Below are 27761 nucleotides of genomic sequence, written 5' to 3'. Positions count from 1 at the left end.
ATGGTGCTGAATCTGAGGTGGCCAGAACCAGAGAAAAGATTGGACCAGGCTGCAGATGCAACTCATTCCTGGGGCGGAGTCTGGGTGAGGTGGTGTTGGCCATTGCTGACACTTACCCAAGTGGGACCCCAGAAGTAGCCAAGACTTCCTACAATAGCCACTCTACAACAACTCACATCTGTGCCCCCATATAGGCAGAAAAACCACAAGGGTCCAGCCTGCCCTGAAGAGTCATCCCATAGGGTAGAAGCAGACACAGAAGCTGGGGACAGTGGTTAGATGTGAGAGACAAACTGCATCTCTTTGAGAAGTTCTGCTATAAAAATTTATATACATTTTTTGGGAATATTTGTTTTCAAGCAGGAGGAGAAGGTGACAACAGAAGATGAGATGATTGGATGGTATCACTGACTCAATGGACATGAGTTTGAGCAAGCTCCAGGAGATGGTGAAGGACAGGAAAGCCTGGCATGCTACAGTCCATCATGTTGCAAAGAGTCAGACATGACTGAGCGACTGAACAATAAAACAATATCTCACAGCGGAATTGTTAAATCATATGGTAATTCTGGGGAGGCCTTACAAATAGCTATGAAAAGAAGATAAGCGAAAAGCAAAGGAGAAAAGGAAAGATATAAGCATCTGAATGCAGAGTTTCAAAGGATAGCAAGAGATAAGAAAGCCTTCCTCAGCAATCAATGCAAAGAAATAAAGGAAAACAACAGAATGGGAAAGACTAGAGATCTCTTCAAGAAAATTAGAGATACCAAGGGAACATTTCATGCAAAGATGGGCTCGATAAAGGACAAAAATGGTATGGACCTAAGAGAAGCAGAAGATATTAAGAAGAGGTGGCAAGAATACACAGAAGAACTGTACAAAAAAGATCTTCACGACCCAGATAATCACGATGGTATGATCACTGACCTAGAGCCAGACATCCTGGAATGTGAAGTCAAGTGGACCTTAGAAAGCATCACTACGAACAAAGCTAGTGGAGGTGATGGAATTCCAGTTGAGCTATTTCAAATCCTGAAAGATGATGCTGTGAAAGTGCTGCACTCAATATGCCAGCAAATTTGGAAAACTCAGCAGTGGCCACAGGACTGGAAAAGTCAGTTTTCATTCCAATCCCAAAGAAAGGCAATGCCAAAGAATGCTCAAACTACTGCACAATTGTACTCATCTCACATGCTAGTAAAGTAATGCTCAAAATTCTCCAAGCCAGGCTTCAGCAATATGTGAACTGTGAACTTCCTGATGTTCAGGCTGGTTTTAGAAAAGGCAGAGGAACCAGAGATCAAATTGCCAACATCCACTGGATCATGGAAAAAGCAAGAGTTCTGGAAAAACATCTATTTCTGCTTTATTGACTATGCCAAAGCCTTTGACTGTGTGGATCACAATCAACTGTGGAAAATTCTGAAAGAGATGGGAATACCAGACCACCTGACCTGCCTCTTGAGAAATCTGTATGCAGGTCAAGAAGCAACAGTTAGAACTGGACATGGAACAACAGACTGGTTCCAAATAGGAAAAGGAGTTACGTCAAGGCTGTATATTGTCACCCTGCTTATTTAACTTAGATGCAGAGTACATCATGAGAAATGCTGGACTGGAAGAAACACAAACTGGAATCAAGACTGCTGGGAGAAATATCAATAACCACATATATTCAGATGACACCACCCTTATGGCAGAAAGTGAGGAGGAACTAAAAAGCCTCTTGATGAAAGTGAAAGTGGAGAATGAAAAAGTTGGCTTAAAGCTCAACATTCAGAAAATGAAGATCATGGCATCTGGTCCCATCACTTCATGGGAAATAGATGGGGAAACAGTGTCAGACTTTATTTTTCTGGGCTCCAAAATCACTGCAGATGGTGACTGCAGCCATGAAATTAAAAGACGCTTACTCCTTGGAAGGAAAGTTATGTCCAACCTAGAGAGCATATTCAAAAGCAGAGACATTACTTTGCCAACAAAGGTCCATCTAGTCAAGGCTATGGTTTTTCCTGTGGTCATGTATGGATGTGAGAGTTGGACTGTGAAGAAGGCTGAGCACCGAAGAACTGCTGCCTTTGAACTGTGGTGTTGGAGAAGACTCTTGAGAGTCCCTTGGACTGCAAGGAGATCCAACCAGTCCATTCTGAAGGAGATCAGGCCTAGATTTTCTTGGGAAGGAATGATGCTAAAGCTGAAACTGCAGTACTTTGACCACCTCATGGGAAGGGTTGACTCATTGGAAAAGACTCTGATGCTGGGAGGGATTGGGGACAGGAGGAGAAGGGGACGACAGAGGATTGGATGGCTGGATGGCATCCCTGACTCAATGGACGTGAGTCTGAGTGAACTCCAGGAGTTGGTGATGGACAGGGATGCCTAGTGTGCTGCGATTCATGGTGTTGCAAAGAGCCGGACACAACTGAGTGACTGAACTGAACTGAACTGATGGTAATTCTGTGTTTAAATTTTTTAAATTAATTTATTTAATTATAGTCGAATTAGTTTACAATATTGTAGTGGTTTTTGCCATACATTAACATGAATCAGCCTTGGGTGTACATTTGTCTCCCATCCTGAAATTCCCTCCCACCTCTTTCCATATCCCATCCCTCAGGGTCATCCAGTGCACCGGCCCTGAGCGCCCTGTCTCATGCTTCAAACCTGGACTGGCAATCTATTACACATATGGTAATATACATGTTTCAATGCTATTCTCTCAAATCATCCCACCCTTGCCTTTTCCCACAGGGTCCAAAACTCTGTTCTTTACATCTGTGTCACTTTTGCTGTCTCGCATGTAGGGTCATCATTATCATCTTTCTAAATTCCAAATATATGCATTAATATACTGTATTAGTGTTTTTCTTTCTGACTTACTTCACTCTGTATAATAGGCTCCAGTTTTACCCATCTCATTAGAACTTACTCAAATGTGTTCTTTTTTATAGCTGAGTAATATTCCATTGTGTATATGTACCAATACTTCCTTATCCATCCATCTGCCAATGGACATCTAGGTTGCTCCCATGTCCTAGCTATTGTAAACAGTGTTGCAATGAGCATTAGGATACTCGTGTCTCTTTCAGTTCTGGTTTCCTCCATGTGTATGCCCAGCAGTGGGATTGCTGGGTTGTATGGCAGTTCTATTTCCAGTTTTTTAAGGAATTTCCACACTGTTTTCCATAGTGGTGTACTAGTTTGAATTCCCATCAACACTGTAAGAGGGTTCCCTTTTCTCCACACCCTCTCCAGCATTTATTATTTGTAGACTTTTGATAGCAGTCATTCTGACCGGCGTGAGATGGTACCTCATTGTGGTTTTGATTTTCATTTCTCTGATGATGAGTGATGTTGAGCATTTTTTCATGTGTTTGTTAGCTATCTGTATGTCTTCTTTGGAGAAATGTCTGTTTAGTTCTTTGGCCCATTTTTTAATTGAGTGGTTTATTTTTCTGGAATTGAGCTGCATGAGCTGCTTGTATATTTTTGAGATTAATTCTTTGTCACTTACTTCCCTGGTGGCTCAAATGGTAAAGCATCTGCCTACAATGCAGGAGACCTGGGTTCAACACCTCGGTTGGGAAGATACTCTGGAAAAGGTAATGGCAGCCAACTCTAGTACTCTTGCCTTGAAAATCCCATGGAGGGAGGAGCATGATAGGCTACAGTCCATGGGTTGCAAAGAGTTGGACATGACTGAGTGACTTCACTATTACTTTGTCAGTTGCTTCATTTGCTATTATTTTCCCCAATTCTGAAGTCTGTCTTTTCACCTTGCTTACAGTTTTCTTAGTTGTGCAAAAGCTTTTAAGTTTAACTAGGTCCCATTTGTTTATTTTTGCTTTTGTTTCCATTACTCTGGGAGGTGGGTCAGAGAGGATCTTGCTGTGATTTATGTCAGAGAGTGTTTTGCCTATGTTTTCCTCTAGGAGTTTTATAGTTTCTGGTCTTAAATTTAGATCTTTAATCCATTTTGAGTTTATTTTTGTGTATGGTGTTAGAAAGTGTTCTAGTTTCATTCTTTTACAAGTGGTTGACCTCTTTTCTCAGCGCTACTTGTTAAAGAGATCCTCTTTTCTCCATTGTATATTCTTGCCTCCTTTGTCAAAGGTGAGGTGTCCATAGGTGCATGGATTTATCTCTGGGCTTTCTGTTTTGTTCCATTGATCTATATTTCTGTCTTTGTTCCAGTACCATACTGTATTGATTACTGTAGCTTTGTAATATAGCCTGAAGTCAGGCAGGTTGATTCCTCCAGTTCCATTCTTCTTTCTTAAGATTGCTTTGGCTGTTTGAGGTTTTTTGTATTTTCATACAAATTGTGAGATTATTTGTTCTAGCTCTGTGAAAAATACCGTTGGTAGCTTGATAGGTATGCATTGAATCTATACATTGCTTTGAGTAGTATACTCATTTTCACTATACTGATTCTTCCGATCCATGAACATGGTATATTTCTCCATCTATTTGTGTCATCTTTGCTTTCTTTCACCAGTGTTTTATAGTTTTCTATATGTAGGTCTTTTGATTCTTTAGGTAGATTTATTCCTAAGTATTTTATTTTCAAGGAAATCCAACGAGTCCATTCTGAAGGAGATCAGCCCTGGGATTTCTTTGGAAGGAATGATGTTAAAGCTGAAACTCCAGTACTTTGGCCACCTCATGTGAAGAGTTGACTCATTGGAAAAGACTCTGATGCTAGGAGGGATTGGGGGCAAGAGGAGAAGGGGACGACAGAGGATGAGATGGCTGGATGGCATCACTGACTCGATGGACGTGAGTCTGAGTGAACTCCAGGAGCTGGTCATGGACAGGGAGGCCTGGGGTGCTTTGATTCATGGGGTCACAAAGAGTCGGACACGACTGATCTGATCTGATCTGATTTTATTTTCATCACAATGGTAAATATAATTGTTTTCTTAATTTCTCTTTCTGTTTTCTCATTGTTTGTGTATAGGAATGCAAGGGATTTCTGTGTGTTAATTTTATATCCTGCAACTTTACTATATTCATTGATTAGCTCTAGTAATTTTCTGGTGGAGTCTTTAGGGTTATCTATGTAGAGGATCATGCCATCTGCAAACAATGAGAGTTTTACTTCTTCTTTTCCAATCTGGATTGTTTTTATTTCTTTTTCTTCTCTGATTGCTGTGGCTAAAAATTCCAAAACTATGATGAATAGTAGTGGTGAGAGTGGGCACCCTTGTCTTGTTCCTGACTTTAGGGGAAATGCTTTCCATTTTTCACCATTGAGGATAATGCTTGCTGTGGGTTTGTCATATATGGCTTTTATTATGTTGAGGTATATTCCTTCTATGCCTGCTTTCTGGAGGGTTTTTTTTTTTTTATCATAAATGAATGTTGAATTTTGTCAAAGGCTTTCTCTGAATCTATTGAGATAAACATATGGTTTTCATCTTTCAATTTGTTAATGGGGTGTATCACACTGATTGATTTGTGAATACTGAAGAATCTTGCATCCCTGGAATAAAGCCCACTCAGTCATGATGTATGGTCTTTTAAATATGTTGTGGATTCTGTTTGCTAGAATTTTGTTGAGGAATTTTACATCTATGTTCATCAGTGATATTGGCCTATAGTTTTCTTTTTTTGTGGCATCTTTGTCAGGTTTTGGTATTAGGGTGATGGTGGCCTCAGAGAATGAGTTAGGCAGTTTACCTTCCTCTGCAGTTTTCTGGAAGAGTTTGAGTAGGATAGGTATTAGCTCTTCTATAAATTTTTGGTAGAATTCAGCTGTGAAGCCATCTGGTCCTGGACTTTTGTTTGTTGAAAGATTTTTGATTATAGTTTTGATTTCCGTGCTTGTGGTAAGTCTGTTAAGATTTTCTATTTCTTCTTGGTTCAGTTTTGGAAGGTTATACTTTTCTAATAATTTGTCCATTTCTTCCAAGTTGTCCATTTTATTGTCATATAATTGCTGATAGTAGTCTCTTATGATCCTTTGTATTACCATGTTGTCTGTTATGATTTCTCCATTTTCATTTCTAATTTTGTAGATTTGATTCTCATCTTTGTTTTCCTTGACTAATCTGGCTAATGGTTTGTCTATTTCATTTATCTTCTCAAAGAACCAGCTTTTAGTTTTGTTGATTTTTGCTATAGTCTCATTTGTTTTCTTCTTCATTTATTTCTGCCCTAATTTTTATGATTTCTTTCCTGCTACTAACCCTGGGGTTCTTCATTTCTTTTTTTTCCCCCCCCCCCTAGTTGCTTTAGGTGTAAAGTTCGGCCATTTATTTGATTTTTCTTTTGTTTCTTGAGGTAGGCTTGTATTGCTATGAACTTTTCCCTTAGCTCTGTTCTTACTGAATCCCATAGGTTTGGGGTTGTAGTGTTTTCATTTTCCTTGTTTCTTTGCATATTTTGATTTCTTTTTTGATTTCTTCTGTGATTTGTTGGTTATTCAGAAGCATGTTGTTTGGCCACATATGTTTGTATTTTTAAAAGCTTTTTTCCTGTAACTGACATCTAATCTTACTGCATTGTGCTCAGAAAAGATGCTTGAAATGGTTTCAATTTTTTAAAATTTACCCAAGCTAGATTTATGGCCCAGGATGTGATCTATCCTGGAGAATGTTCCGTGTGCACTTGAGAAAAAGCTGAAATTCATTGTTTTTAGGTTAAATGTCTAGATATCAATAGGCCTAACTGGTCTATTGTATCATTTAAAGTTTGTGTTTCCTTGCTAATTTTCTCTTTGGTTGATCTATCCAGAGGTGTGAGTGGGGTATTAAAGTCTCCCACTATTATTGTGTTACTGTTAATTTCCCCTTTCATACTTGTCAGCATTTGCCTTACATGTTGTGGTGTTCCTATGTTGGGTGCATATATATTTATAATTGTTTTATCTTCTTCTTGGGTTGAGCCTTTGATCATTATGTAGTGTCCTTCTTTGTCTCTTTTCACGGCCTTTATTTCAAAGTCTATTTTATCTGATATGCGTATTGCTACTCCTGCTTTCTTTTGGGTTGCATTTGCATGAAATATCTTTTTCCAGCCCTTCACTTTCAGTCTGTATGTGTCCCTTGGCTTGAGGTGGGTACTTATACACAGCATATATAGGGGTCTTGTATTTGTTCAATCTAGCCAATCTTTGTCTCTTGGTTGGGGCATTCAAGCCATTTACATTTAAGGTAATTATTGATAAGTGTGATCCCATTGCCATTTAATTTGTTGATTTAGGTTCGAGTTTATAAACCTTTTCTGTGTTTCCTGTCTAGAGAAGATCCTTTAGCATTTGTTGAAGAGTTGGTTTGGTGGTGATGAATTCTCTCAGCTTTTGGTTGTCTGTAAAACTTTTGATTTCTCCTTCATATTTGAATGAGATCTTTGCTGGGTATAGTAATCTGGGTTGTAGGTTCTTCTCTTTCATCACTTTAAATATGTCCTGCAGTACCCTTCTGGCTTAAAGGGTTTCTATTGAAAGATCAGCTGTTATCCTTGTGGGGATCACCTTGTGGGTTTTTTGTTGCTTTCCCTTGCTGCTTTTAATCTATGCTTTTTTGAGTTTGATCTTCATTAACTTGATTAATATGTGTCTTGGGGTGTTTTGCCTTGGGTTTATCCTTTTTGGGACTCTCTGGGTTTCTTGGATTTGGGTGGCTATTTCCTTCCCCATTTTAGGGAAGTTTTCAACTATTATCTCCTCAAGTGTTTTCTCATGCCTTTTCTTTTTGTCTTCTTCTTCTGGGACTCCTATGATTCCAATGTTGAGGAGTTTAACATTGTCCCAGAGGTCTTGGAGGTTGTCTGCATTTCTTTTAATTCTTTTTTCTTTTCTCCTTCATTTATTTGCATCGTTCTATCTTCCACCTTGCTTATCTTATCTTCTACTTCAGTTACTCTACTGTTGCTTCCCTCCAGACTGCTTTTAAACTCAGTTATTGCATTATTAATTACTGATTGACTTTTTTTTTATTTCCTCTAAGTCCTTGTTAAACATTTTTTGCATCTTCTCAATCTTGTCTCTAGTCTACTTACCTGTAACCTGTAATTTTGGATCATCTTTGCTATCATTATCCCATTATCCTGAATTTTTTTTCAGGTAGACTCCTTATCTCCCCCTCTTTTGTTTGGTTTGGTGGGCATTTATCATGCTAGTCCCAGCTGCTTTGTTTTCAGGGTGCACCATGAGAGCGCCATCTCAGGTGTGCCTTGTGTCTCCTCTGGGGAACTGATCTCTGGCTGTGACCCTCCTGGCAGATGTCAACCATCCAGGATCCCAGAAAGATGGTTAGCAACTGGGAGCCTTCTCACAGTTTGGTGGAGGATGCTGGTCTCTGGGGCCGGGATTGCCCCTTACCTTCTGAGCTGTCGCATGCCTGCTTCTCTGCATCCGGTAGGGGGAGGGTCCAGTCCACAGCTGGCTAGCTCTCCTTTGCTATTCATTCAATCCTTTGTTCTGTGAGCATGCCAGGATGCACCCTAGGTTAGAACTTTCCGTGGGAAAGTTCTCTGTCTCTCTTTTTTATTTTATTTTTTCTATCTCTGGCTATCCCACAGTTTGGGTTGCTAACTCATGCTAGCTCCCTCAGATTGTCCTAAGGGCATTCAGGCCCGGTTCTTACCCTAAACATGCAACTCGCGCCTCCCTGTCCAGCCCCCTCTAGCTAGTGGTGGATGTGAGCATCTGTGCTACTTCTCTGCTGTGAGTGTAGTTAGGCAAGTATTCTGTGGTTTTTTGTTTTTGTTTTTTCTTCCCCTCCTGGTTATGTTGCCCTCAACAATACAAGAGGACTCTTCATATGGAAATCACTAGATGGTCAACACCGAAATCAGAATGATTATATTCTTTGCAGACAAAAGTGGAGAAGCTCTATACAGTCAGCAAAAACAAGACCAGGAGCTGTCAGACTTAAATTGAAGAAAGTAGGGAAAACCACCAGACCATTCAGGTATGACCTAAGTCAAATCCCATACAATTATACAGTGGAAGTGATAAATAGATTTAAGGGACTAGATCTGATAGACAGAGTGCCTGAAGAACTATGGATGGAGGTTCCTGACATTTTACAAGAGACAGGGAGCAAGAACATTCCCAAGGGGAAAAAAACTGCAAAAAAGCAAAAATGGATGTCTGAGGAAACCTTACAAATAGCTGAGAAAAAAGAGAAGCAAAAAACAAAGTAGAATCCATTTGAATGCAGAGTTCGAAAGAATAGCAAGGAGAGATAAGAAAGCCTTCCTCAGCGATCAATGCAAAGAAATAGAGGAAAACAACAGAATGGGAAAGACTAGAGATCTCTTCAAGAAAATTAGAGATACCAAGGGAACATTTCATGCAAAGATGGGCTCAATGAAGGACATAAATGGAATGGACCTAACAAGAGCAGAAGATATTAAGAAGAGGTGGCAAGAATACTCAGAAGAACTATACAAAAAAGATCTTCACGACCCCAGATAACCACGATGGTGTGATCACTCACCTAGAGCCAGACATCTTGGATGTGAAGTCAAATGGGCCTTAGGAAGCATCACTATCAGCAAAGCTAGTGGAGGTGATAGAATTCCAGTTGAGCTATTTAAAATTCCAGAAGATGATGCTGTGAAAGTGCTGCACTCAATATGCCAGCAAATTTGGAAAACACAGCAGTGGCCACGGGACTGGAAATGCTCAGTTTTCATTTCAATCCCAAACAAAGGCGATGCCAAAGAATGCTCAAACTACTGCACAGTTGCATTCCTCTCACACTCTAGTAAAGTAATGCTCAAAATTCTCCAAGCCAGGCTTCTGACCTTCCAGATGTTCAAGCAGATTTTAGATAAGGCAGAGGAACCAGAGATCAAATTGCCAACATCCATTGGATCATGGAAAAAGCAAAAGAGTTCCAGAAAAACATCTATTTCTGCTTCATTGACTATGCCAAAGACTTTGACTGTGTGGATCACAATAAACTGTGGAAAATTCTGAAAGAGGTGGGAATACCAGACCACCTGACCTGCCTCTTGGAAAATCATATGCAGGTCAGGAAGCAACAGTTAGAAATGGACATGGAACAACAGACTGGTTCCAAATAGGAAAAGGAGTACATCAAGGCTGTATATTGTCACTCTGCTTATTTAACTTATATGCAGAGTACATCATGAGAAACACTGGGCTGGAGGAAGCACAAGCTGGAATCAAGATTGCTGGGAGAAATATCAATAACCTCAGATACGCAGATGACACCACCCATATTGCAGAAAGCAAAGAAAAACTAAAGAGCCTGTCGATGAATGGGAAAGAGGAGAGTGAAAAAGTTGGCTTAAAGCTCAACATTCAGAAAGCAAAGATCATGGCATCTGGTCTTATCTTTTCATGGGAAATAGATGGGGAAACAGTGGAAACAGTGTCAGACTTTACTTTTTTTGGCTCCAAAATCACTGCAGATGGTGACTACAGCCATGAAATTAAAAGATGCAGTTATGTCCAACCTAGATAGCATATTCAAAAGCAGAGACATTACTTTGCCAACAAAGGTCCATCTAGTCAAGGCTATGGTTTTTCCTGTGGTCATGTATGGATGTGAGAGTTGGACTGTGAAGAAGGCTGAGTGCCGAAGAATTGATGCTTTTGAACTGTGGTGTTGGAGAAGACTCTTGAGAGTCCCTTGAACTGCAAGGAGAGCCAACCAGTCCATTCTAAAGGAGATCAGTCCTGGGTGCTCTTTGGAAAGATTGATGCTAAAGCTGAAACTCCAGTACTTTGGCCACCTCATGCGAAGAGTTGATTCATTGGAAAAGATTCTGATGCTGGGAGGGATTGGGGGCAGGAGGAGAAGGGGACGACAGAGGATGAGATGGCTGGATGGCATCAATGACTCGATGGACATGAGTCTGGGTGAACTCCAGGAGTTGGTGATGGACAGGGAGGCCTGGCGTGCTGCAATTCATGGGGTCGCAAAGAGTTAGACATGAATGAGTGACTGAACTGAACTGAACTCATACATGTTCTGAATGCTAGATCCTTTTCAGATCTGTAATTTGCATGTATTTTCTTCTATTCTGTGATTTGTCTTTTTCTTGCTAGTATTCTTTGATATAAAAAAAACTGTTTGCTTTTTTAATTTTGATAAAGTTCAATTTATTTTTTTTCTTTTGGTCCTCAAGCAATATGATATGAATCTAATAAGCTACTGCCAAATCTAAGGTCATGACATTTTACCTCTCTTTTTTGTGTGTAATTGGTTTATAATTTTAGCTTGTATTTAAGTATTTGATCTAGTGTAAATTTTTGTATGTGGTGTGAAATCAAGGTCCAAATTCATTCTTTTGCATTTGGGGATCCTGCCACCCCAGCATTTCTGTTGGAGACAATACTTGCCTCATCAAAAGGTCTAGGGGCTAGAGTCTAATAAATATACCTTAGATGTATGAGTTTATTTCTATGCTTTTAATTCTACACCATAAGTGCCTATCCTCATGCCAATATTGCATCTTTTTTTTTCTTTTTTCTTTTTTTAAATTTTATTTTATTATTTAACTTTACAATATTATATTGGTTTTGCCATATATCAACATGAATCCACTACAGGTATACATGTGTTCCCCATCCTGAACCCTCCTCCCTCCTCTCTCCCTGTACCATCCCTCTTATCATGGCTTTGTACTAAGTTTTAGAATTAGGAAGTTTGAGTCATCCAATTTTATTCTGTATTCAGATTGTTTTGGCAATTTACATTTTCTTGAAACTGTAGGAATTGCATTGAATCTATAGATATTTTGGATAATATTGTCATTTTAATAATATTAAGTCTTATAATTCATAAACATGGGAAGTCTTTCCATTTAGTTAGGTTTTTTAAATTCTTTTCATAATTTTTTGGTCATCAGTGCACAAATTTTATACTTCCTTAATATAAGACATTACCCCATTACATTACCCCTTTTACATATAAACATATAAACATTACCCCATTTACATACATTGTGATTACTCTCTGGAAGGACTGACTTCTGTCATTTTGCTGTTTGCTTGGCTAGTATGTTTCTTATCTTTTTAAATGAGCAAATAACTTTTGTAGGTATGCTTCAAAGAATAATAATACAAATAGCCAATAAATCATAAAATGACTAATATTGTTAATCATTTAGCAAATGTCAACCAAAACCAAAATAAGATAACAATACACCACTAGAATGGATACAATAACTTAAAAAAATATAAAATGGCAAGAGTTAGCAAGGATGTAGATACACTGAAACTCTCATACATTGCTGGTGAGAATGTAGAATGCTGCAACCAGTGTGGAAAATAATGTGGCAGTTTTTCAGAAGTTGCATATAAAATTACTGAGTGGTGTAGCCACCTAGTGTTTAAGTATTGAATCAGAATAATTGAAAACAGGTGTTATAACAAATATTGTTTTGGTACATATTTAATCATTTATATGATAATTTATAGGATCACTTGTAGCATCATTTGCCCAAAAGTACAAAGAAACTACATGTTCATCAGCTGCTGAATGGATAAAGAAAATGAAGCATATCCATAAGATGGATCATTATTCAGCCAGGAAAAGAAAAGAAATACTGATACATGCTGCAGCATAAATGTATTTCGAAATAATTATGCTAGGGAAAAAATCCAGACACAAAGGATATGTATTATATCATTTCATTTCTATGAAATGTCTATAATAGGTGAATCCATAGAAATATAAAGAAAATAGCTGTTGCTAGGAGCTGAGGAATGGGGCAATCATAAGCGACTGTTTAATGTTTAGTAGTATTTCTTTCTGAGATAGTGAAAATGTTCTGAAATTATATAGCAATGATGTTTGAATTGCATTGTGAATGTACTTTAAACCACTCAGTTGTACAACTTAAATGGTTAAAATTATTAATTTTATGTTGTGTGAATTTAATTTTAAAAAGACGTTCAAAAGTTGATTGCTAAAATATTCTTTAAACATATATTTATTCTTTCATTCCCTGTGAAATAAAAGTAACTTCACAGAAGAAGAAAATTGTGAAAAACTTGTTAAATACATATTATGAACTTTTATTCAACCAGGAGGTCCAACCAGTCCATCCTAAAGGAGATCAGTCCTGGGTGTTCATTGGAGGGACTGATGCTAAAGCTGAAACTCCAATACTTTGGCCACCTGATGCAAAGAGCTGACTCATTTGAAAAGACTCTGTTGCTGGGAGGGATTGGGGCAGGAGGAGAAGGGGATGACAGAGGATGAGATGGCTGGATGGCATCACTGACTTGATGGACATGAGTTTGAGTGAACACTGGGAGTTGGTGGACAGGAAGGCCTGGCGTGCTGCAATTCATGGGGTCGCAAAGAGTCAGACACGACTGAGGTACTGAACTGAACTGAACTGAATGCTAAATAATCCTTGCTAGAATGGGCTAATTATATGTCATTTGAAAATAGCCAAATTTATGTTTTAATATCATATGATTAAAGTTTTTGTCAAAACACAATATATAGGCACATATATATGAAATGTATTGTTACATTGATATTATAAAATTTAAGAATGCTATTTATTCTCTTACAAGGACTGTATTCTAATATATCCATGATGTCTTGCTAGATATTGTAAATATAAATACAATACATCCAAATATTAAGGGTTTGGATAAACTGTGGTTGATTAAAAAATACAAAGGGTTTTTATATTACCATGACATTAAAACTAAAATACACACACACAGATATATATAAGCGGCATCAATAAATTTATTCCCTCCCTACAAAGCCTGCCACAGTTCCAATGGTATCATGCTTAAAAGATTCAAGAAGTGGGTTTCTGTCCTCTATGAAAATAAGTTGTTCTAAAGAAGCACAGATGGAAGTTAGATTTGTTGGTGGAAGGGCATAAGACAGAATAGAGGGTTGATTGGTAAATCACAAGGTTAAAACTATTAATCTGATATAAATTGGAAAGAGCAAACAGATCAGAATGAAACACTAATCTAGCACATTCCTAATCAAGCTTTGGACTTCCCTGGTGGCTCAGTGGTAAAGAATCTGCCTGCCAATGCAGAAGATGCTGGTTCAATCCTTGGGTTGGAAAGATCCCCTGGAGAAGGAAATGTCAACCCATTTCAGTCATCTTTTTTAAATTTATTTTTGACTGGAGAATAACTGCTTTACAATATTTTGCTGGTTTCTGCCATACATCCACATGAGTCAGCCATAGGTATACATATGTCCCCTGCCTCTTGAACCTCCTCCCACCGTCCACTCAATCCTACCTCTCTAGGTTGTCACAGAGCATCAGGTTTGAGCTCCCTGCATCACAGATCAAATTCCCACTGGCTAACTATTTTACATATGGTAACATATATTTTTCAATACCACTCTCCCAATTCATCCCATACTCTTCTTCCACACTGTGTCCACAAGTCTGTTCACTATGTCTGCATCTCCCCTGCTGCCCTGAGTAAATGTCATCATTACCATCTTTCCAGATTCCATATATATTCTTTAGTGTATATTTGTTTTGCTCTTTCTGACTTACTTCACTCTGTTTAATAGGGTCTAAGTTTATCCACTTCATTAGAACTGACTCAAACGTGTTCTTTTTATGGTTGAGTAATATTCCATTGTATCTATGTGTCACAACTACTTTATCCATTCATCTGTCAATGGACATCTAAGTTGCTTCCATGTCCTGCTGCTGCTACTGCTGCTAAGTCGCTTCAGTTGTGTCCGACTCTGTGCAACCCCATAGACAGCAGCCCACCAGGCTCCCCTGTCCCTGGGATTCTCCAGGCAAGAACACTGGAGGGTTCCATGTCCTAGATATTGTAAATAGTGCTGCAACGAACATCGGAGTGCCTGTGTTTATTTCAATTATCATTTCCTCAAGATATATGCCCAGCAGTGGGATTGTGGGTCTTAAGGTGTTTTATGGTCTTAAAGTGTTTTAGGGTCTTAAGTTTTAAGCTCTAAAGTTTTATTCCTAGTTTTTTTTTTTTTAAGGAATTGTCATACTATTCTCCATAGTGTCTGTACCAATTTACTTTCCCACCAACAGTGCAAGAGAGTTCCCTTTTCTCTAAACCCTCTCCAGCATTTATTATTTGTAGATTTTTTTACGATGGCCATTCTGACTGTTGTGAGGTGATACCTTATTGTAGTTTTGATTTGCATTTCTCTAATAATGAGTGATATTTAGCATCTCTTCATATGTTTATAGCCATCTATGTCTCCTTTGGAGAAAGGTCTGTTTAGGTCTTCTGCCTATTTTTGGTTGGGCTATTTGTTTTCCTGATGTTGAACTATATGGAATGCTTATATATTCTGGAGAGTAATCATTTGCCTGTTGTTTCTTTTGCAATTATTTTCTCACTTTCTGAGGGTTGCCTTTTAATCTGGTTTATTGTTTCCATTGCTATGCAGAAGCTTTTAAGTTTAATTAAACCCTTTTGTATATTTTCATTTTTATTTCCATTATTCTAGGATGTGGGTCATAGAGTATCTTGCTGTGATTATGTTAAAGAGTGCACTGCCTATGTTTTCTTCCAAGATCTTTATACTTTCTGGCCTTATGTTTAAATCTTTAATGCATTTTGAGTTTATTTTTGTGTATGATGTTAGAAAGTGTTCTATTTTCATTCTACTACATGTCACTATCCAGTTTCCCCAGCACTACTTATTGAAGAGGTTGTCTTTTCTCCATTCTATATACTTGCCTCCTTTGTCAAAGATAAGATGTCCGTAGGTGCATCTGCTCCAATATTTTTGGCTGGGAAATCCTGTGGACGAAGGAGCCTGGCGGGGTATAGTCCATGGGATCTCTAACAGTCAGACACAACTTAGCAACTAAACAACAGCAACAAACAAATCAAGCTTTAGGTCAAAGACCATTCATCTTTCCTTTTTGTAAAATATCCTAATCTCCTCCAGAATTTTGCTTAGTTGCCATTTCCTGACTACTTCTTTATTACTCTGAGTTTATAGTAACACAATATAAGTCTTTGAAAAGCACTCTTATGAAGTAGTTTGCCATGCATTACTTTGCTATTTTCAAAACAAGTCACTTTTTACAATATCTAAACTGTCTTCCTTTGATGTGAAGGTGTGCATGCCAAGTTGCTTCACTTGTGTCCAATTCTGAAAGATCCTGTGGACTGTAGCCTGCCATGCTCCTCTGTCCATGTATTTGATGTGAAAACATAAAGGTAAAATGGGATGTAGTTAGAAAATACAATAAGGAACAGTTGAAATCTTAGATTTATTCATCATTTTAAACAATGCTAAATGTTAATGTAATCTTATGACGACTACAAGTTTCCTGTGGGAAGAATATTTAACAAAAGAGTGTAAATATAATGCCAAATATGAGCCATCATAAAAATGAGAAGGCTTAATCCATCATTTACATTATGGTATGATTTCCACTGTCCTTCTACCATTCACTGTCAAGAATGCTGACAACCAGTCACATATTCTTACAGGAATAAATTGGTGGATTATATTCAGGAAAAACTGAAAGTCCCTGAGAGATCACTTCTAACTAAGGATTTCCACAATAAAGAAAAGAGCACTCCAAGTAAATACTACCAGTAGATGAGTCTCAGTAATTACATAGCTTCAAATCCGCTTTCTAAAGGCTTTTGATTAGTGTCAGGTAATAGTAAACTATTGCAAGACATTTAAGAAAGAGTTCCAAATTTAAAAAACAAAGCAAGCTACTAAAATAAATGATTGAAACTTAGAAGTTATAAAAATATATGATGCAACATACATATGTATATAAATATATAACTTTTATTTACCTTTCTTGGTTATGTTAAAAGTAAATGAAATATTATTACATGGTTTAAGATTAAGTCCACCAAGTCCATATTAATATTTTTTCTTGTAGATAGTATAATTTTGAACTGCCTAGTATTAAAATAGCATGCCTTTATATTATGTATTTAATATTTTTTTAATTTTATTTTATTTTTAAACTTTATATAATTATATTAGTTTTGCCAAATATCAAAATGAATCCATCACAGGTATACATGTGCTCCCCATCCTGAACCCTCCTCCCTCCTCCCTCCCCATACCATCCTTCTGGGTCGTCCCAGCGCACTAACCGCAAGCATCCAGTATCGTGCATTGAACCTGGACTGGCATCTCGTTTCATACATGATATTTTACATGTTTCAATGCCATTCTCCCAAATCTTCCCACCCTCTCCCTCTCCCACAGAGTCCATAAGACTGTTCCATACATCAGTGTCTCTTTTGCTGTCTCGTACACAGGGTTATTGTTATCATCTTTCTAAATTCCATATATATGCGTTAGTATACTGTATTGGTGTTTTTCCTTCTGGCTTACTTCACTCTGTGTAATAGGCTCCAGTTTCATCCACCTCATTAGAACTGATTCAAATGAATTCTTTTTAATGGCTGAGTAATACTCCATTGTGTATATGTACCACTGCTTTCTTATCCATTCATCTGCTGATGGACATCTAGGTTGCTTCCATGTCCTGGCTATTATAAACAGTGCTGCGATGAACATTGGGGTACACGTGTCTCTTTCCCTTCTGGTTTCCTCAGTGTGTATGCCCAGCAGTGGGTTGCTGGATCATAAGGCAGTTCTATTTCCAATTTTTTAAGGAATCTCCACACTGTTCTCCATAGTGGCCATACTAGTTTGCATTCCCACCAACAGTGTAAGAGGGTTCCCTTTTCTCCACACTCTCTCCAACATTTATTATTTGTAGACTTTTGGATCGCAGCCATTCTGACTGGTGTGAAATGGTACCTCATAGTGGTCTTGATTTGCATTTCTCTGATAATGAGTGATGTTGAGCATCTTTTCATGTGTTTGTTAGCCATCTGTATGTCTTCTTTGGAGAAATGTCTATTTAGTTCTTTGGCCCATTTTTTGATTGGGTCATTTATTTTTCTGGATTTGAGCTGTAGGAGTTGCTTGTGTATTTTTGAGATTAGTTGTTTGTCAGTTGCTTCATTTGCTATTATTTTCTCCCAGTCTGAAGGCTGTCTTTTCACCTTGCTGATAGTTTCCTTTGATGTGCAGAAGCTTTTAAGGTTAATTAGGTCCCATTTGTTTATTTTTGCTTTTATTTCTGATATTCTGGGAGGTGGGTCATAGAGGATCCTGCTGTGATGTATGTCGGAGAGTGTTTTGCCTATGTTCTCCTCTAGGAGTTTTATAGTTTCTGGTCTTATGTTTAGATCTTTAATCCATTTTGAGTTTATTTTGTATTTAATATTTTAAAAATTCAAAGAAAAGATAACAAACAGCTAGAAAAAAGATAAAAAAATATTCTTTGTTCAGTTTTTAAGTTAAAATATTAATAAAAGATGAAATCAAGTATGCCTTCGATATGGTGTCAGTGATTTTAGCAAGTCATCTGTCAAAACATTTATCTCAGCTTCCTTGTTTTATATTTTGATGTCTGCTTTATTGAGTATAGTGTGACTGTCTGGGCTCCTCCAAAAAGAAAAACTCTGTCCAAATAAGGGAAAGTTGCTTAAAACCAGAATCAACTGGATTCAAAAATACAAATTTCCCAACCATATTTGTATCTTTCATAGTTGCTGCTGCTGCTGTCACTTGGCATTAAATAGCTTATCAGTATTTGCAGAAGTCAGCTTTCTCACAAAAAAATTATATACTAACCTACCTCACATATTTTAACAAAAATTAAATGATATTCATGAGTATTTCACAAATGTTCATGTATTTGACAAAAAAGGTGTTTTTTTTTTAATATATAGGTACGTGTTACTTAAAATGTTATTCCAGGCCTTTGTGTGTTTAATAATGTGTTTTATATCTTTATAAATAGAAAAAGACCTCAAACAGAGATTTCTCTAAAGAAGATGTGGGATGGCCAACAAATACATGAAAAGATTTCAATATAACTAAATTCACATCAAAACCACAAAGATAATAATGTATAACCTAAAAAGCTCTTTTCATAAATAGTGCAGATACTGGTTGCTGATGCTGCTGCTAAGTCGCTTCAGTTGTGTCCGACTCTGTGCGACCCCATAGACAGCAACCCACCAGGCTCCCCCGTCCCTGGGATTCTCCAGACAAGAACACTGGAGTGGGTTATCATTTCCTTCTCCAATGCATGAAAGTAAAAAGTGAAAGAAGTCGCTCAGTCGTGTCCGATTCCCTGCAACCCCATGGACCTCAGCCTACCAGGCTCCTCCGTCCATAGGAGCGTGGAAACATTAGAGTTATTGTACATTGCTGCAGGGTATGTAAAAAATCACACAGGAGCTGTGGAAAACAGTTTAGCAGTTACTTGTTTTGAACACAGTTACTATATGATTCAGAAAATCAACCCTTAAGGTTATAACCAGACAATTGGACACAAATGTAAAAACAACTTATACACAAACATTTATCCTGTCGGTATTAAATTTAAAAAGTAGAAAGAAGCTAAGTATCAATGAATATCAGTAGAATGAATAAACAGAATAAACAGAATCAGGCATTTTTATGCACTCATAAAATGATGAAATGCTGGTACATGCTATTACATATATGAAATTTGAAAACACTATGCTAAATTTAAAAAGTAAGACAAAAATGGCTACATGTTGTCTGACTTAAATTACATGAAATCTCCAAAATAGGTAATCATTAAACCAAAAGGCAAATTTGTTTTGGCAAGAACCAGATGGACAGGCCAAGAAGTGACTGATAAATGGCTACAGATATACATTGTTCCTTTGTAACAATGGAAATGTTCTGAAATTATATAGTACTGATGTTTGATCAACATTTTAAATGTACTAAAAGGTAATCAATTGCATATTTTTAAGTGATTTAAGTAGTTATTTTATAGCATGTGAATTTCACTTCAATCAAAAATGATTTAACATTTTTATATTTTAGTATAAAAGCATTACTCCATCTCTGTCTTTCTCTCTAAATATATCTCTCTATATATATATCTATATATGTATAGTTAAAATCATTTAAATTATTTATCACATAGCAGCAATTTAAAATTGTAGAATTTATGTTTCAGTATGGTATTATTCAAATTTTAATTAAATATGTATATATAAAATGTATATTAGACAATCTATCAACCGTTACCTCTAGATTATAGAAATTAAAGGGTTTGATTTATCTACTTCTAAAATCATTTTTTCCAATTAATAAGAAATATAAGAATCAATTTTAATATCTAATTAATGAAAACAACCAGAATCAGTTGTGTATCATTATTATGTTTTATAGTATCACCATCGTCATTATTATCCCAAAACGTGGGCATCAAAATATTACTAGTATAATTAGTCTGAACTATTGATTGAAGTTCTTCAATATTCATCATCTTCCTCACTTGAAAGAAAACTGAAAGGATAAAAGGATAGGAGTGTGTGTGTGATTAAAACCTTCTGAACATTCACACAAGGAAACAAGCAGAACTCTTTAATAAATAGTAAATCTTTAATATTTATTAAAATTAGGTTACATTCATTCTCATTCTCCTGTATACATTCCTCACATTCAAGCACACAGATTAGACATGTTCAGATAAATTTGTTCTTCATGCGTTATCTCATAGACTGTGGGTGGAAACTCCCACTCTTCCTTCTCCAATAGAATTCCCATACCAGCACCTGTATTTCAAGTGCTTTGCAATACCCTCTTGGGATATATATCACATTCTAAATATATTCAGTTCAACAGTACAAATATCACGGGATTTAGAATTTGAGGACTGTGAATGTACATATATGGTAGATCCATGATTTCTTTTGGTGGGGGGTGCAGAATCCTGAACACTTGGACCAGATTGCATTCAGCTCATCATTTTGCTATCCAGAAGCTAAGGTAATAAAGGACATGGAAAAGTGAGAGTGGAGGCAGATTTTTTTTTTTAAACTGTGCAGGTAGTGAAAGTGTCTTTCCAGGTGGTACAAGTGGTAAAGAATCTGCCTGCTAATGCAGGAGACTCAAGAGTTGCAGATTGGACTCCTGGGTACGGAAGATCCCCTGGAGAAGGAAATGGCAACCCACTCCAGTATTTCTTGCTTGGAAAATTCCATGGACAGAGGAGCCTGGAGGGCTACAGTCCATCAGGTTGCCACGAGTCAGACATGACTGAGCACACACACACACACACACACACAGAGAGCACACACACACACACACACACACACACAGAGGCAGTGAAAAATGTGGAAAGAGCTTTTGAATGTATACGAATTGATTATCATATCTACATAACTTCAGGTGTGATTCCACCTACTCATTTGAAGAGAAGAATATTATGAAATGCTGGATTTTCATGGCAAAATATTTATTTCTCCAATTCTCAGGTTGCAATACAGTGTAACTTTCCATGATTATTATGAATACTTATTCTAAGCAAATAGTATCCTTTGATTCGATTGTGGTGGATGTTAGATATTAATCATCCACATGACTAGAAGAGATAGGGAAATAGCAAGAGAATAGTTCTTGATCATGGTCACAACGTATCTGCTCTTCACCTATCCCCCCTCTGCTCTCAGAGTAAGTATCTGATTTATTTTCTTTATTTCTAGAGACATTTATTTGTGACTGCATTTCGTCCAGACTGGGGCTTCTCCCAAAGCTCAGTAGGTAAAGAATCTGACTACAGTACAACAAGAGACATGAGTTTGATCCCTGGGTCAGGAAGATCCCGGGGAGAAGGAACTGGCAATCCACTTTCCTGGTGGCTCAGACAGTAAAGCGTCTGCCTGCAATGCAGGAGACCAGGGTTCGATCCTTGGGTTGGGAATATCCCCTGGAGAAAGAAATGGCACCCCACTCCAGTACTCTTGCCTGAAAAATTCCATGGACTGAGGAGCCTAGTAGGCTACAGCCCATGGGGTCACAAAGAGTCGAACACAACAGAGCGACTTCACTTTCACTTTTCACTTTTCACTTTCATTCATTGGAGAAGGAAATGGCAACCCATTCCAGTGTTCTTGCCTGAAGAATCCCAGGGACAGGGGAGCCTGTTGGGCTGCCGTCTATGGGGTCGCACAGAGTCGAACACGACTGAAGCGACTTAGCAGCAGCAGAAGCAGCAGCAGAAGCAGCAGCAGCAGCAGCAGTGAAGAAACAAACATTTTCTATGGAGTTTAGAAATGGGAATTCTCAACATGTACTATGATAATTGAGCTTCCTGGGTGGCTCAGTGGTAAAGAATCCACCTTCAATTCAGGAGCCACAGGAGACCCTGAAGTGGGTGGGGATCCCTGGGTGGGGAGGATCCCCTGGAGGAGGGCCTGGCAACCCACTTCAGCATTCTTGGAGAATCCCATAGACAAAGGAGCCTGGCAGGCTATAATGGGGCTGCAAGGAGTTGGACACCACTGAAGTGACTTAGCATGCACGAGGACTATGATAATTGTACGTATAAATAAGTAGTCATATTCTTGTGTTAATTTAACAACTTTGATACACTAGTCTCCCATAGAATAATATAAGCCCATTTTACTTGCAGAAAATTAAGCTATAATGTATGGAAATAATTCAAATTTTGTTTGGAAAACATCTAATATAAGTATGGTTGATATTACAATATTTGATGTACAATATTTGATGTGAGCTTGGATCATTAACTAGGGAGTTTTACAAATATATTGCAAATGGTACCTAAACTTTAATGTAAAATAAAACCAGTTTTAGTAATCAAGCTTAGACCTAACAAAAAACCATGAAGGATATAAATAGGATACTTATTTCATATTTAGAACCTATATCCTTAAGAATAGATCATAAGCAACCTCAGAGATATAGTTGCTATTCTCAATTTATCAGTTTCTATGCTAATTTCTCAACCTGCTTTTGTTACACTTACACATAGAGTTAACAGTAATCGTTTAAATGTTTTGAGAGGAAGAAATGCATAAAGATCCTATTTTTTCAGCAATTTTGAAAATCTGTATACACAAGTGAATTATTTATGACTACATTTCAAAGTTTATCTTGTTATAAAGTAATTAGTTAAATATATATAATTATACACATATGAGTTATTAGTTTTGTTTCTTATTGAAAAATTTAAAAGAAATGTGGAAAGTATAATGGTATACAAAATTAGGAACAGATTTACAAGCCTTATGAGAAAGAAACCTGATGACAATTTCGGTGTGTATGGAAACACATTCTTATACGGTAAACTCATGTTAATCTTTGTCAATAATGAAAATTCCAAGACTTGTTAGCCTTGCAACTGTTAGCTTAAGTCCAGACGAGTGCTGTTAAACAGGATATTGACGATCAGTTAATAATTTGTGATTGCTTTAAATTCCCAACTTTTACATTGATCGAGTGAACGTGATAATTTCAGTATATTCTATTATTTTGCCTGTGGCCAATCACAAGGAACATGGGAATGAAACAATTTTGTGCACTAAGATTTAATTACTGTGTGTAAAATGTGTCATCTATTATTTTATGAAAGTTAAAGTGTTAGTCACTCAGTCATGTCTGACTCTTGTGATTCCATGGACTGTAGCCTGCCAAGCTCCTCTGTCCATGGAATTTTCCAGACAAGGATACTGCAATGGGTTGCCATTTCCTTTTATGAAGGTGATCTTAATCCATATACTTGTTTGAGTTTCTAATTTGGCTTTTATATCTTCCTTATTTGGGAGTATGCATTTGGTGTATTAGTATAACTTTTCCTTCCAAATATTTTGTGCATTTTCGTTTACTGTTTTCTTTGCAGTCTCTTTTGGTGATTCATATTTATATATTTTATTGCATAAGTCATGTCCAACTTCTTGGTGACCTCATGGACCTAGCCTTCCAGGCTCCTCTGCCCATAGGATCTCCCAGAATACTGAAGTGGTTGTCATTTCCTTCTCCAGGTTTTTTCCCAACTCAGGAATGGAACCCACATCTCCTGCATTAGCAGGCAGGCCCTTTATCACTGAGTCACCGGGGCTAATCATGGAGGTTCATACATATACATACATATATATATATATATATATATATATATATATATTTATATATATATATTTTATTACATAAACACTTGCATATAATCAATGTAAAATATGGTCAACATGTAGCATTGTCTAACTGACTGAACTTAATTTCCAAATCTAACATACTTGTTTTGACTGTTGACTTATTTTGTTCCATGCTCCTTTGATTTTTTTTTTTTTTAATCTACTTTGCAGTGGGGACTTCCCTGGTGGTTCAGAAGGTAAAGAGTCTGTCTACACTGCAAGAGACCTGGGTTCAATCCCTGGGTTGGGAAGATTCCCTAGAGAAGGAAATGGCAACCCACTCCAGTATTCTTGCCTTGAAAATCCCATGGACGGAGGAGCTTGGTGCAGGCTACTGTCCATGGGGTTGCAAAGAGTTGGGCATGACTGAGTGACTTCACTTTCACTTTTGCAGTGGGGAATATTTTTTTATTTTAGGAATTTAAGTTTTCTGTTGAATTATGAAATAGTATAGTTCTTTCTTCTGATGTTTCCTCTTATACCTTCCAAAAATAATGTTTAAAATACAGTGTAATAGTTCTTAAAGTCTTAAAAAATCTGAATCATTTATTCATTAACGTCTTCATTCACTCAAAAATATTTATTGATATCAAATATGTGCACATTGTCTTCACAGACAATGCAAATATTAACATAAATACATATGTCTACGCACTCAGATTGGCTAAAATCTGGTGAATTCATGTTATTGATACAGTTATAATATTATGATGTGAAATGAGAAATGTATTTCAATCTACTGCCAGATATACACCATACCTACAATGCCTACATCTTTTGCAGTTATATTAAGAAAATTCAAAGGATGGCTCCCTGTCTCCTCTGACAGAGAGCTGAGTATTCTTTTTTCTAATTTTTATTTATTTTTGGGTCTACTGGATCTTCATTGCTACAAGGGTTTTTCTCTAGTTGCGATGAGCAGGGCTGCTCTCTAGATGCAGTGCTCCGGTTTCTCATTGCCTCTTGTTGTCTTAGAGCATGGGCTCTAGAGCACAGGCTCAGCAGTTGTGGCACAGAGGCTTAGCTGCTCCACAGCATGGGGGATCTTCCCGGATCAGGGATTGAACCCGTGTCCCCTGCATTGGCAGGTGGTTTCTCTACCACTGAGCCACCATGAAAGTTCACAGCTGACTATTCTTAAAGAATGTGATGTTTGAAGTTGGATTTGGTTGTGGTTGGGCACAAAATAGAATATAATATTGCAAAATTACAAAGCTAAAAATATTGGTGAAAGTGAGTAGAAAAGCAAAGGACTACAGAAGAAAGAAAGACACTGATATAGCAGAATTCTAACCATGCATTAGATGTAACATCATTTGTCTATTCCTCTTTGAGAATTCTCTGGATCTCTTCCAAACTTTTACTTAGTTTCATTTCTACTTATATCTGTACCTCTCTTTTCTCAAAAATGTGGAAGTCCCTGGGTGGACGAGGGGGACCTATGAACCAGGAAGGTCAACAGTGAAGCAAAGAGGACCGTACAGGAGCACACAAAGTAGATCCTACCATGTAATGATATCCACTCATCATCTGCAGTTTCAAATCAGTTTTCCAAAGACTCTTTATTAAGTGTGAATTAATAGTCAAAGAATGTATGACATTTGATAAATAGTTCCAATGTTAATAATAAAAACAATGAAAACTATAAAATAAAATATTGAAATTTAGAGGTTATTAAAATAACATATATGAAGCAGAATAAGTATATTTGCATACATATGTATCTTCTGTAGTCTACCATTTTTTATTTTGTTATAAGTATAATTGAATATCATCACTTCTTTTGAGATGAGTATATTCATCAGGTGTGTGTATCCTTATTGTTTTTCTGTAGATACTACAATTACCAACCACAGAGTTTTTCAAAATTATATATCCTAATAATACATGCTAAATATTTAAACTATTGAAAGGAAACAAATAAGTAGCAAATATTTAGGAGAAACAGATTATGCAAATCTCAGTTTTTAGATTAAAATGAACAAATGATTAAACAAAAATATTTGATAGATACAAAGTAATTTAATCGAGTAATTCATTTCAAACAATTTTTCTGAAGCTAAGTTTTAATTATCTGTTTTACTGTTTATAGTATGACTATCTGGAGTGCTCCAAAAACCGAAACTATGTCAAGTAGAGGAAAATTACTGAAAACCAGAAACAGTTGCTTTTACATTATGCTGAGATACCTCAATTATTTTTCTCTCCTTTTGTTACATGATTTCATATAGGTCATTAGCAATATTGATATCAGTTTACTCACTAAAACAAGTATATGATAAATTACTTCATATATTTTAATTAAAGTGAATAATACTCATGATTATTTCACAAAATCTCATGACCTAGAAAAAAGTTATTATCAATATCATATAATGTAATGTTACCTAAATATCTCTGTACTCAAAAATCTTTATACTCATACTATATATTAATATTAAGTCTCTAATAATCCAACACTTTAGTAAAACCAACTTTAAGATGCCAGGCTGTGAAATTAGAGGGCTTTCATTTTGTCCAAATTCCATAGTCTCCAGGCTGAAGATAGTGACCGAAGTTCCAATTTTCACTAATTTTTTCCCCTCAGTCTTGAGAAGGACAAACCAATATGAACTGCCTTATGGTATGAAGTTTGTGTTTTGATTAACTAGTGTTACAAAAGTTCCTGTTTAACTAGAAATATCCAATACATATTAGTGCTGGGATGAGAACAGTAAAGACAATGACTCTGTACCACCACTACCACCAAGAATATCATGAACCTGAGTAACTCCTTTTCAAACACTGTCAGGGAAATTATTAAGAATTGTAACCTTGCATATTTTTCCTCTTAGTGTAGATGTTCTAGGATCTCAGAGATTCCAACAGCTCAAAGTTCCAGGTCTCTGAGTTCATTCTGTTGGGATTCCCAGGCATTCACAGCTGGCAACACTGGCTATCCCTGCCCCTGGCTCTGCTCTACCTCTTAGCTCTCAGTGCCAACATCCTTATCCTGATCATCATCAGCAAGGAGGCAACACTGCACCAGCCCATGTACCATTTCCTAGGCATCCTGGCCGTGGTAGATATGGGCATGGCTACCAACATCATGCCCAAGATTTTGGCGATCTTGTGGTTCAATGCTAAGTCTATCAGTCTCCCTGAGTGCTTTCTGCAAATGTATGTCATACATACATTTATGCTTATGGAATCAGGCATCTTTGTCTGCATGGCTATAGATAGATATGTAGCCATTCGTCGACCACTACGCTATCCATCAATAATCAACGAATCTTTTGTGGTCAAAGCCACTGTGTTCATGACACTCAGAAACAGTCTGTCTTCTATCCCTGTGCCTGTGTTGGCTGCTCAAAGACACTACTGCTCAAAAAACCAAATCAAGCACTGTCTGTGTTCTACTCTTGGAGTCGCTAGCCTATCCTGTGATGACAAGAGAATCAACAGTGTCTATCAGTTACTTCTGGCCTGGACACTCATGGGAAGTGACTTGGGTTTGATTATTATATCCTGTGTTCTAATTCTTCACTCTGTGCTGAAACTGAACTCAGCAGAAGCTGCATCCAAGGCCTTAAGCACTCACACTTCCCACTTTATCCTAATCCTTTTTTTCTATACAATTCTTATTGTCCTTTCTGTCACCCATGGTGCAACAAAGACAGTTCCCCTCATCCCAGTTCTACTCAGTGTACTTGAAAATGTCATTCCTCCTGCCCTCAACCCCATGGTCTATGCACTCAAGAACAAGGACCTGAGACATGGCTTATATAAGTTCCTTAAGCTGAGAGGATGCTCACCTTTGTAA

At 37.2% G+C, this 27761-nt stretch overlaps 1 protein-coding gene across 1 annotated transcript; it reads left to right on the top strand.

The window, feature by feature from the left end:
• On the top strand, window positions 1–27761 carry LOC109568885 (putative olfactory receptor 56B2). Its single transcript, XM_019974252.2, has 4 exons — window positions 1–84; window positions 8069–8256; window positions 24469–24484; window positions 26808–27761. The coding sequence occupies exons 1-4, from the start codon at window positions 1–3 to the stop codon at window positions 27759–27761; spliced, it is 1242 nt and encodes a 413-aa protein (XP_019829811.2).

Source organism: Bos indicus, chromosome 15 (assembly GCF_029378745.1).
Source record: "Bos indicus isolate NIAB-ARS_2022 breed Sahiwal x Tharparkar chromosome 15, NIAB-ARS_B.indTharparkar_mat_pri_1.0, whole genome shotgun sequence".
Lineage (NCBI taxonomy): Eukaryota > Metazoa > Chordata > Mammalia > Artiodactyla > Bovidae > Bos > Bos indicus.
The sequence above is the reverse complement of the archived record's forward strand: the minus strand, read 5'-3'. Positions and strand labels throughout refer to the sequence as shown.

Excerpts from the sequence above, each read along its gene's own strand:
- LOC109568885 (XM_019974252.2), top strand. The coding sequence starts at position 1 with ATGGTGCTGAATCTGAGGTGGCCAGAACCAGAGAAAAGATTGGACCAG. Across the intron at positions 85-8,068 it reads ATTCCTGGGGCGGAGTCTGG|GTAGACTCCTTATCTCCCCC; the intron begins GTGAGGTGGTGT and ends ATTTTTTTTCAG.